The sequence below is a fragment of the Labrus bergylta genome, chromosome 20 (assembly GCF_963930695.1).
Source record: "Labrus bergylta chromosome 20, fLabBer1.1, whole genome shotgun sequence".
NCBI lineage: Eukaryota > Metazoa > Chordata > Actinopteri > Labriformes > Labridae > Labrus > Labrus bergylta.
This window is the reverse complement of record NC_089214.1, coordinates 11,338,243-11,350,374: the sequence shown is the minus strand read 5'-3', so window position 1 is coordinate 11,350,374 and position 12,132 is coordinate 11,338,243. Positions and strand designations below refer to the sequence as shown.

The window sequence follows — 12,132 nt, the reverse complement described above, 5'->3', positions numbered from 1 at the left end:
GCCTCTGTTTAAACAGCTGTGATAAATGATCCTGTCCTTTCTCATTGCAAGTATAGTAATGATCCGGATGTGTTTATTGTCATCATTAAATGTTTGAATGAGTCTTAAGGAGCCACGTGGGTGTTTAACCCCTGGAAGATGCGGGGTTATTAAGGAAACAGGCTGCCTTAACCTACTTCTACTTCTCTGTATAAATTAGTGGCCCAGAGCAATACTGTTACTCCATCCTTACAAAAACAATGTTTATTAGGAACAGTCCGAGGATATACATATTATGAATAATTCCTTTCATTAATTTGCCGACATCTCCGTTTGGAGCCTCGGAAATCAGAGTGATTAATTTATGAGTCTCACAAGAATTTCCTCAATGCCTGCCTGTTGATTGCAGCGCTGGGCTTTATTTATTAGCTGTTCCAATGAGCTTGCAATTCAAGACACGCTGGCAATTAGTCAAATGTTTTGCATATCGCCTTACACTTGTCACTGTCTACTGCAAATAGCGTTTGTGAAAAGACTAACTTTTATTTGTGAGAATGACGAGCCCATTTTTCAGGCGATTTTGACTAACTTTCGTTCACACTTGGATAGGCTCATAAAGAAAATACAAGGTCAGCCCCGCAGCCAATTAGAGTGGGGTCTGGCCCACCGCATATGAGAGCTACAGGAGAGGAGAGCCCTGCCTCTGGCGTAGAAAACGAGCCTCTGCTGCCCTCAGACACAGAGAAGTTAGGAAAAGGGGGAGAGCAGTCTTCTTGCACTGTAAGGGAGTGTTATAGCGCAAGAGATTAATTACTCCGGAGTGAATTACTTGTCCACCGCTTTGTGTATCCAGTAAATGAAAGGCTGCTCAGACCTTTACGCACACAGGTGAAGTGTTGGATGAGCGCACAGGGACCGCTGCGCACCGCTTCCTGCAGACGCACCTCTTTAAAAGGATACATCGGACGCATACTGGGACTTTTCTGCACTGAAGTCAAAAAAAATTATCTATTGGAGTTCTTTTGAGATCGCCTATATGTCTGCTGTCAAGACAGAGTCCGTGCGAGATAACACAGGTACATTTCTTATCAACCAAAAGTCAGGAACGTGTTTCATGAGTTTAGCCGGACAGGGGCTTAATTTGTGCTAAAGATACTTTGACATGTCAAATATATTTACATGTCTTAACTTCAACTTTTTAACAGCTATATATTGTTTTATTCTATTCATTTTTTTTGTTAGTATAAACGTTAAAACAGTGTGCATTTTTATAAGCATAATAATTGATTTCAGACAAGACATCTTAAATTATGGTTTAATAAATAATTGTATGGGTATAACTTAAATTATCATATAGGCCTACTTTAAGTTTCATGTGAATACTCTTTTAAAGAAGGCCTATTGTTAATCGGTAGAGCAGAGCCATATGTCCAAAGAAATTATAATCCTAGTCTTAAATCATTTTTCGATTATAATTTGAGTTGAAAAAGGTGCAATACAGATGGCAGTTTTAACTAAAGTGACTTGATGTGGTCTGAATAAATATTATTCTTCAGGTCTGTGAGATCACCCGGATGGTTGGAAGACAGACGCTCCGGATGGACAACGCTTCTTGTTCCAGGGTGGTGGTGGATGACAGCCCTGCATCCAGTCCGAGCTCCAGTCCCAGTCCGGACGGGCGTCGTCGGGATCTCCAGCGGGCCGGCGGGGTGCTGCAGAGCGGCGGGCTCGGCGGGCTCGGCGGCAGAGGACGCCCGGCAGCAGCGAACGCAGCGCGGGAGAGGAGCCGCGTGCAGACCCTGAGAACCGCGTTCCTGGAGCTCCAAAGGACTTTGCCGTCCGTGCCACCGGACACCAAGTTGTCCAAACTCGACGTGTTGATACTGGCCACCACCTATATTGCCCATTTGACTCGAACACTACAGGAGGAAGGCGCAGAGGAGGGAGAGAACACAAAACAAACAGAGGCATTACACTCTTTAAAGGGGGACGGCTACCTGCACCCAGTCAAGGTCAGTAATAATAATAATAATAATAGTAGCCTAATACTAATAAAAACCCTAATACATGCTAACCTGTTTCCTTTTTAATTGTTTATTTATTAACAAATGAAATGCCTCTTGCAGAAATGGCCCATGCGATCCAGACTGTACGTCGGAGCATCCGGACAGTTCCTCAACACAAATCGTTCAGACTCAGAGAATCAAGGCCCTTCCTCCTCCACCTCCAAGTAACAGGCTTAAAAATCATTTGTAAGACGATATTTCACATTTGCATGAGTCCATGCTGTTTATTGTTGCCTTATGAGGGTAGAATACTTAGCTCAATGTAAGTTTAATTTCACTAAAACCCTGCCAATAGGAAAGACGATGTAAATTAATATATTAAATATTGTATAGATTTTGAAGAGACAGACATGATGTTTCTCTGTTGTTGTTTTGGTTCATCCTGTTTGCCCTGCATTGTGCAGCTCCCTACATGTCCCAGGTATATTTGTAAATTCCACGGGGTAACGAGCCCGTCATGCTTGAGGTGTGCACTTTCAGTTGAGACTTTTGCACTAAATGCATGTGTGAATAACTCGACATCTGTCATGTGAAGTGGTCTGTCAGGGTGTCAACAATGGATGCTCTTCGTCTCATGTTCCTTTTTATTTTTACATGCATGGTTGTAAATGTGTTTGTGAATAAATGACTTCAATGAAAGAAGACGAGTCTCCTGTCACAACACTAATCTAAGTCTATAAAGATCCTTATTTATCTCTTTTAATAAGACATACAGAAACGGTTTTTTTTATTTTTTTTTATCAAAAGACCGCATGAGGTTTTCAGGGAATAATCATTTCTTAATATAATCTTAATTATATCAAAACTTGTCATCTAATTGTTTTGTTTTTAATCGAACAATATTCACTTACAGGCCATGTGGCAATAAGAAACATCCAGACAAGTCTTAAAATACAGCATGAGGCTAAATAATGAATTTTATTTTAATGGGTAGAGTTAATAGAATTAAAACCGAAACTGTCCCAAACTAAAGCAAAAAGTTTTCACAAAGGATAATAAATATGTATAATAGGGCTATGTGTTTCAGCTTGTAACAGAGTGAGAGCAAACTAGAATTTGTAGGTAAAAGGCTTAAATATTCAGAAAATCAACATCTCAAATTAACATTTGAATAAAAAAAGAAAATCAGTAAAAGCAACAGTTAGGCTACGTGAAGCTGCCTGAATGACATTCATAAAATATCTCAATTTTCTTGACTTTTCTTAGATTTGAATTGATTTAAAAAAAAAAAAAAGGAATTGTCAAACAATATGAGAAAAACAACGTTTATTAAAGTTTAAAGGCTATGAGGGAGGTCTGGTGAGAGGTTTTAGTTGTGTTAATTATAGCTATAAAAAAATAAAAATGCAGTTTTATCTGAACTGAGCTGAATCGCCACCTTTGATCACCTATTTGTTATTTTAATGCAATGATGAAAATGACTTGTTTTTCTATAAGATGTAAATATCAAAGAAGTAGGGTGTAGCTAATGTGTGCTTGCTATTAAAACGTTGCCCAGCTGTGCGCGTCATGGTGTGCAGTGCGCAGCTTCAGCGCGCACATAAAGCAGCACGGGATCCGGAAATCCTGCCTCTTGTCCTGCAGTCGCAACCACGAGCGGCACCGCCATCCGCCTCGTCGTCGTCAGCATCTGCAAACTCAGAAGCTTGCAATCATGATCGAGCTTCATTACACAGGTAGGCAACAGGGAGATGACTTTAAACTAGTTTGCAGCTGAGTTTCCTGCTTGTCAAATGTGTCCGGAGGAAGAAGCGCTGAGCTCCTCCTGAACATGTTGGCAGCATGTTCGCTAGCTAGTTGCTAATGTTAGCTCAAATGTCCACCACGTGGTGCGAGAGGAGCTTGGCTAAAATGTTGGGATACATTTTCACCAAACTCTTAATGCATAAGATAGTTTGTTCGACTTGTGAATAATGCACATGTAGAGCTTAACTTTTACTTGACAATTATGTTTATTTTCTGTACACATGAAGGTTTAAGTGTGGAGTGAATATAAAAGAAAACTTGATTTATTCCCACATCTTTAGTTTATTTAAGTCTGTTCGCACTGTAATGTTTGACGAACTTATGTCAGGTCGTTTTATTGTCACCTCTAATTCCCAGGTAGCCTCATAATGAACCACTGGGAAGTCAGGTTGGATGTCTCAACATAGATAATTATCATCCCTGAAGTGAGGTGAAGCAATAAATCATCTTTAGGACAGTTCAAAGGGGAGGGGGGGAAAACGTCCCTCTGTGTCGTTCAGCCCTTTCCATATCTGGTTATGTCCAGGGGTCAGCAGAAGAGCTGCTGGTCAGGGAGTTGCCCTCTCCCATGATTTTAACCAGGGGAGAGTCACCATGGCTCTCTCTGAGGGCCTGAGGTCATGGCAGAGGTCGTGACCTGCAGTTGAACCCGTCCTCAAAGCCTGCGACGTCAAGCCATGCTCCCAAGCTGTGTCACACTGAACCCTCTGACCTCAATGTAATCACTCATCTTTCGTCACCTTTATTGGCTCTTGCTTGAGTACATCTTATTAAAGCAAGCCGGAATATCAATACATGACTCCTGAGAGTAGCGGAAACAATTGATGTTTGATACATTTCGTGACACTGATCTTGACAGATGGGGACAAATTGAAGTGGTGAACGTTACTTAAAACTTGAGACGTGCATTTGACTATAAAAATGATTTGACCTTTTGTGTGTTTCTTTCTTTAAAGGTGTGCTGATGAAGATGACAAAGCTCGTCTATGAGTGGTACACGTAATAAGGTAAGATATTGTTCAATAATTACACATAAAACATGCAAAATAAATGATGGTAAACAATGAAAAGGAATATTCATTGGTAGTTTTTTTTCTTTTTCTCCAGATGTCCAGTAACCACTTCATCTAAAGATGGATGATATTGGTTTTGCGCTGCGTTAACATGAAGGTGAGCAAAGAAAAGTTTTTGTGCATTTTTTTTAAGACAGCCCATTGCTGGTATAGTGATGACTTCACATATTTGCCGTTTACCCATCAGACAATAATATGGTGACACTGTGACTAACTGAAAAGCCAGCATTATCAGATCAGTCTTGACTGGTTCAACTAAGATGTTAATTAAATGTCGCTAATTTAAAACTTCTCCCCATTCTTTTTTTTTTTTTTTGTATTTGTTTCCCTCTCGGCCTCAGATGTCGTGCGGTGGTCACAGGAGACGCACCAGATGTAGTACGCTGTCGCTTGTGCCGATCGAGAGGTGAGTGCCTTGCTACAGTATTTTGTACTATGTGTTTATGCTGCTCAAACGACATTGTTGTTTAAGTTGAATGCAATTGTAGCTTAGAAAAGACCAGTTACTGCAGACATACTGAATATGATAATTTTGCTGCTGGAATAATGATGAGTTCACTTTCATCGCCGTTTACCCATCAGACAACAGAGTGGTGAGACTTTGAAAACTGAATATCCAGCTGCAACCTTAGATTTACTTTATTGGACTCCTTATCTGAGGATGTTTAATAAAAAAAAAAAAAAAAAAAAAAAAAAAAGCATGTACAGTATAAAATGTTGCATGATGTAAGGACATGTCCTCTTGCTTTATGGAATTGCTATGTATGAAATAGACATATTAAACAATCTTCTACTTCCCCTACAGATAAGAAGTCCGTGCTGGAGTGGAACAGAAATCCTCCTCCAAGGTTTTCCTCAATCTCATTTGTGGTAAGTAAATATCTTTTTAAAATACTTTAGCTGTTTGTGCTTCTGGTTAAGAAGACTTGCCTGTTCTTTTTATGATGAGTTCATATTTGCCGTTTACCCATCAGACCAAAATGGGCTGCTGAGAATGTGACTAACTGAATTAGAAGGCAAAATTTTAAGACCATAAATATTAGTTTTCACAGTCTCTGATAATTGAATCCCATATTTTCTTGACTAGGTAATGGAGCACAAGAGCCATCTAAGAAGATGGGAGAAATTGTATTTGACTGGTATATATCCAAACCATCTCAGCCAACATTTCATATTGGCACATACAATACATGTACTGTCATTTTGTCCTCATGGTTGTTTTATTTAAATGTGTTTAATATTTTGTTACAGGTTTTCCAGAGCTGATGGATCAAGATTTGGAGATTTATTTTAACTTTATTTATTTTTTGTCTTCTGTTAATAAATCTGTTTTAAAAAAAGGAAACTGCTTTGATTTGATCTTTGAACTTTCCCAACATATCTCTTGTCTAAACAGATTTTTAATTTACTGTGTGCAAATGAATCAACATTGTATTATATGGTCATTTTGTAGGTTTTATTATTTAGTTTTCAAGTGACAGAAGAAATAGAACAATCCTGATCACTTTATGGGGTAAATGGTTACTGTGATTGTGCTGCCTACCTGTTTTGCGGTCTACTCCTCAGTGATGTATGTGTCTGCTCCTGGTGCGTAGGTGTAGATGAAGCGTAGGATATTCTGGTGGAGCTCATCTAGGGTCAAGTCCCTCATGTGCAAACCATCCGTGTCTCCCAGGTCACAAGGAAACACTGCGTCCGGTTGAATAATGAGAGCAGAGGCCCCTGTAGAAAGAAGGCATGGCTTAAATGAACCTTTCAAAGCCGCCCTGATGAACACATTGACCAAATACTTTCAGTACAGAATTGAAAAAGGTGAAAGTAGAAAATTACAAAACATGTAAGCATTAATGTGATTTCTATTTGCTTCATAACCTAGTTGTATTGTAACTCACCGTGTTTTAGGGTAACTGAGTTTTCACAGAGGAGCACTGCAATCACGGCATCTTCCTCTAGCACCCGGGTTCTGAGACATAACTTGCAGTGAGCCTCGGCCAAAGAGATCCTTTAATAAAAATAAAGAAAATAGACAAAGTCGAGTTAATGTTTTGACGAGTAGTTACTCCATATAAATTACCGTACCTGTGGAATTGTAGGATAGAAACTTAAATGTTTAGCAATAATGTGACATTTTTGTCCTGCAGCCAGAAAAGGGTTTATTTTAAAGATTTAGCACCACATTAAATATGTCAGCACAGTGAAATAGATCTGTAAACATTTTTCATTCCCAAATGATGAGTAGTCTCAGAAGAGTATGAAAGCTCTCCACCTAGTGGACTCTACTGACATTACACTTGATTATGACTCAAGATCCTGATATGTGCAATATAGTATTGGAAGAGAATGTTAAAATTGCATTTATTTTTCTGGCTTACAGTAGTTTGATTGAGGCCACAGACATCTTGACACCCTGGCTCTGTGTTCGGACTCTTCGGCTGGCCATGTAGTAACCGTGGATTATTTTCTCTGCTCTGGGGCTGAGCTCCACTTGAAGACTCTGAGCATAAGCTATCAGCTGGTGAATTTAATCAAAGGTAATTCTTGAGTCAGTGTCAAAACAATTCAATCAGAGCAGTGTATTTTACACAACATGTTTGTTAACCTCCTGGTAGTCTTGAGAAGAAAACTCCCAGCTGGATGTGTAGAGGCGTTTTCCTGGCTGTACTGCCTGCTGGAGGGTGTGGACAGTCTGGGCAAGAAGGGCCTGCTCTCCCGAGTCCCTGCACTGAATGAGCAGGCCAAATGTGTCTGCCACCTGGATTGGTACTGGACCCAATTCCTTTGAAAAGAGAAAACTGAGCATCAGAAAGGTGCTAAATGTTACCTTTAAAAGCAGTCAGTGGATCTTAACTGGAGGATGTAGACGTCTTCACAGGGTTGTGTATGTGTACAGTACCTGGGATAAAAAGTGGCAACAAGTCTGATGTCCCTTTTAGACATGTTTTTTTTCCGGTCCTGTCCTTTTGTTCGGTCACATATTGTTACATCTATGCTCCAAACAGAACAATTTTTATTATATAAATCTAAGTGGTTGAACACTTTAAAAAAAATGAGGAGGTGGTGTGACCTGAGGCTACACTAGTTGAGAACCACCGATCTAAAGCATCCCTGATACATGTATATTGCCAGTTTATTTTTATCTTCAAAAACAAAACAATCTTTCTGAAGTGCTCTGCTGTGAACTAATGCTCCCTGGGCAGGGCACTTCCTTTGAGAAAAGTAAATTGTTTCAATTTCCTGTTTTGTCTCCATTATCTGCATACCATCTGAGTTAAATTAAGTTCAGCATTTCTTGACCTCAGCACACACAACCACTTATCTTAATTATTGTGTATTTCTTCACTGGTTATACTCCAACTATTATTGGTATTTCTATTATTTTTTCATTGTAATGGTAAAAACTGAACATATATGATTTACCTTGAATTTCATAAATACAAATCTTATCAAAAGAAATAATAGTTACCACAGAAGTGTTATTTCCACATCCATATGACACTCGTGAAAAAAAAAAAAAAAAACCTTGCATCAATGCAGACCTGGTAGTTGTTAATTCAGATCATGTACTACGTGATAACCCCATGTTGTGATTGAACCTACTGCTGTTCCCAGTACAGCAGAGTCTGCCTTGCCCGACCGTCGAGAGGCATCTGTGATGGCCCAGAAGCTGCATTGAACGGGGAAAGATAACTGCTGATCAGCATCCTCTCCATACTTCTTTCCTGGGATAAAAATGGACACCGTGCTACTCTCCAGGACTGAGCAAAAACAAAACAAAACACGAGTTTAGTGTTGTGTTAAAATGTCGCAGAACTTATCTTATTATATGAATTGCTGGCAGAAATAATAAACATGTTGGCTATTTCACCTGACTGAATAGCATCCAGTCTGTCCTTTTTGTAACAGCCCAGATCTCCCAACATGCACACACCACCAGTGGCGAGCAGGGCAGAGCCAGCGTGAATGTTAGCAGTACCTGCCCCATGTTCGTCCCGGGATAGAGATGCAAACATCTCCCCTGTGGCCTGATGCCTGACCCCACGACACGCCAAGCCCAGGCTGTATGTCATTAGTCTAACACAAACACAGGGGTAAAGGTTAATGAGCAGGACAATAGCTCAGGTTTCATATAAGGTTTTACAACTTATGACTACTTTACCTGTCTAGTATGAGAGTGTCAGTGGCGACGACTAGGAGATCCAAGTTGTTAAACGTGTCATTTGAACCTGCTCTAGTCTGCACCAAACTGAGAAGAAGGCCCAGCTTTAAGGTATTATAAAGGCCTTGAGGAGCCACATGCAACCCGAAGCAGTGAGCCACGATTGCAGAGAACCTCCACGGAAAACCTACTGTGGCCTTCAAGAGATCCTGGAAGTGGCCACTGACTTTATGGAGACCTGTTGGAAGAGCTGTGAGACACATCAAAATGTTACAATGCACAACGTTGCAAAGAAATGTGATCATTTTGAATATATTGTAGCAAGTTCTCTTCAGATTCATTTCTGGTAGAACTACTCCAGAGACAGGATTTTTTTTTTTTTTTAGATCTGGAGCATGTGAAATAAAGTACTGCATTACTCTCTGGCTCCCAAGGTTGGATGTTATTTGCCTCTACACTCCAGGTAATACTTGGCCACTGGTGCACATGCGCAGGAATACCTAACACCTTGTAGAGTCGACCGATTCTCATCGATTTACACAGCTCATCTGCATGAACGGAGGAAACAAAGCAAAGGGGAGGTTCTGTGCAGCCTGGTGATTATTGAAGAAACATGCACGCCACCTTCAAACCACTGCCAAGAGAAACACAAGAGTGCTGCCTTCAGAACAAAGATTTCTCTGTGTGCGTATTGCACTTCTGGCTAATAAATGTTCCTTCCACTTATTAACATATATATTTAGTAACGGGAGCTCAGTGTATTGAATTCCTCTACAGGACTGGGTCAACAGAATATGTTAATCTTTGTTCTGAGATTTGCTAAGCTCTCATGGGTACTGCCTGGACAATGTTATTAGAGGGGACAGAAACACTTAATATCCCACCATATGGCACAGTATGCGGCTGGCTGTACAAAAAAAAATCTATTTATTTGAACTCTCCCCCACTTACCGTTTTAGAGTGGGGCTCATTTAGAAAGCAAGAGAAAATTACAGACACTTCAATACATCTGACTGTGTGTAAATATGAGCAATTACACTACATTTAAACGGCTGGAAATGAATATTATAGATGTGAATTTGAGTTTACAAACATCATCATTCCCTTTACATTTGGAGGATATTACAGTATGCCCAATTACACTTTAACTAGCTAATACAAATTCTGTTTTTCATCCCAGTTACACTATTTTTTCTATACTGAGCACATACAAAAACTCATTTTTTAGCAGCGCAGTCAGCTACTGGTCAGACACGGTCAAGAGTCTTGACATGGTTACTTAATGCTAAAAAAACTCACTGGTTGATGGATTCTTTGCTATTTCAGGATTAGGTTACTCTGCTGTTAACTGCTGATATGTTTTTGTTTAAGGCTGTTATTCTTGTCGAATAAGGTTTGTAGTAATGCATTCTGCTTGTGCATATTTTCGCCACACTACCCCCACCTCCATCAGATGAAATAGGCCATCAAAGCATTTTATTTTGCTGCATTTATCCATTTTTCAGCACCATACGACACGGGTATAGAGCTGACCTTAGTTTGAACAGTAAATAGCCTGTACACTCCACACAAATCGGATGTAGACTTACCTCTGAGAAACAGGGTGACGGACTGGTACCTGAAGGCGCCTCGCTGAAGGGCACTAAGAGCATCCAGTGCTTTGACGTGGATAAGCTCCACAAGCTGTTTGTCTGTCTCCACAAAAGCACATTCACAAACATAAAGATTATAACAATGCAGAGTTGTATTTTAACTTCTTGCATGTGCAATGAGTAACATTCAGACACTACGACAATCCCACCTCCCAGTACTCTAAATTTCACATCCTCTTTCAGCGGGGAGCTGCAGACCATGCAACTGAAGTCGTTCCTCACGGTGGCTGATTCTGTGGCTCCAGGTGCATGGACCCGAATGTGATGAAACCCTAAGGGCAGCATTCAGGAAATTAAATAAAATGTGAAACCAATAAAAAAAAAAAAATGAACGCTTACCACCTGAGAATTTCTTGAAAAAGATTAACAATTGTGTGAGTAAAAAGCCAGAACACGGCATGTTCTAAAAAAAAAAAAAAAAAAACCCACTAGAATCTCGGAGAGAAATGAGAGTTAAGAAGTGACTGTGTATGTTCCATGTGGTACCTGTAGAGCAGGGACAGTCATCATTAATGCAGAGGAACCTGGCCCCCTGAGTATATTTGGTGACCCTTGTCATGGCAATGACCAGACCCTCCATGGAGACAGGCCTCATGGGACCATACCCACGAGGAAAACTACAGAGGTCCAGGATGTACTCAGGGAATGGAGGCAGGTGTGTCAGCTTCAGGATTACGTTCACCTCAAAATGAACAATCAGATTAAAGATATTTACACAACTGAGTCTATAATACAATTGAGGAAATAGACTTATAGGCTCTGAATTTTTTTCTTCAGTAAATAAATGGAAGAAAAGGTGTACACCATTTTGCCCATACAGTACTACCTGGTTCTCTGTGTGTATTTTTTCAACAAGTGAAAGTGTCCTAATGGCCAGGAAGCAAACCTGAACGAGGAATAAGGCAAATGTAGATTAACCAACATTGTTATAGAAGTGTATAAGTCATTAAACCAGCAGAAAGTTTCACTCACAGACTGAAACAACGCTGTAGCTTTTAGAGGATCCCGTAGAACACATTCACCCAATACAGCATCCACCTCCATCACATCAGATGGATTCACACTGACACAAAACCTGTACACGGCCTCAATCTGTTGGGGGTCTGGAAGAAGTGTGGGGGGGGGGAGATATCATTGTCGAAATGAAATCACAGCGTTGCACAATTCGCGTTAACCTGTTTTGTTCACGTCCTCACACAGGGGGACATGACTACCTTACCGTTGAATCGTTTGCAGTCTTCGGCCAGTCTACGCAAGCCACCACTTCTATCTAAATAAACAAGAGCTGATTCTTTCAAAGACAAACTATCAGCCATTTTTATATCACGGCACAAATTTGTACGCTGTTACCAGCGAGCTGAGCAAACTAGCATGACAAAGGAAAACTCTTTTGCTCGATGTTGTCACGTTTACAGATTGGCGCGCTATCCTCAACCAAGTTGCCATGGTGACCACTTTGT

At 40.3% G+C, this 12,132-nt stretch overlaps 2 protein-coding genes across 2 annotated transcripts; one reads left to right on the top strand and one right to left on the bottom strand.

Annotated features, from left to right (window-relative positions):
- Positions 1–517: 517 nt before the first annotated feature.
- tcf23 (transcription factor 23) lies at positions 518–2,436 on the top strand. The gene is made up of 3 exons (XM_065948928.1): positions 518–1,055; positions 1,536–1,991; positions 2,106–2,436. The coding sequence occupies exons 2-3, from the start codon at positions 1,554–1,556 to the stop codon at positions 2,211–2,213; spliced, it is 546 nt and encodes a 181-aa protein (XP_065805000.1). The 5' UTR covers positions 518–1,055; positions 1,536–1,553; the 3' UTR covers positions 2,214–2,436.
- On the bottom strand, positions 1,683–11,988 carry mcmdc2 (minichromosome maintenance domain containing 2). Its single transcript, XM_020646031.3, has 15 exons — positions 11,892–11,988; positions 11,645–11,775; positions 11,499–11,558; positions 11,159–11,354; positions 10,822–10,944; positions 10,610–10,711; positions 9,440–9,568; positions 9,021–9,258; positions 8,730–8,935; positions 8,462–8,619; positions 7,464–7,640; positions 7,237–7,376; positions 6,757–6,866; positions 6,408–6,586; positions 1,683–1,898 (listed from the first exon to the last, which is right to left on the bottom strand). Exons 1-14 carry the CDS (start codon positions 11,986–11,988, stop codon positions 6,420–6,422), a joined length of 2,034 nt encoding a protein of 677 aa, XP_020501687.2. The 3' UTR covers positions 1,683–1,898; positions 6,408–6,419.
- Positions 11,989–12,132: the final 144 nt, after the last annotated feature.

Coding starts and splice junctions, on each gene's coding strand:
- tcf23 (XM_065948928.1), top strand. CDS start 1,554: ATGGTTGGAAGACAGACGCTCCGGATGGACAACGCTTCTTGTTCCAGG. Junction 1,992..2,105: donor GCTACCTGCACCCAGTCAAG/GTCAGTAATAAT, acceptor TGCCTCTTGCAG/AAATGGCCCATGCGATCCAG.
- mcmdc2 (XM_020646031.3), bottom strand. CDS start 11,988: ATGGCTGATAGTTTGTCTTTGAAAGAATCAGCTCTTGTTTATTTAGAT. Junction 8,620..8,729: donor ACTGGATGCTATTCAGTCAG/GTGAAATAGCCA, acceptor GTTTTTGCTCAG/TCCTGGAGAGTAGCACGGTG. Junction 7,641..8,461: donor CTGCTGTACTGGGAACAGCA/GTAGGTTCAATC, acceptor CTCTTTTCAAAG/GAATTGGGTCCAGTACCAAT.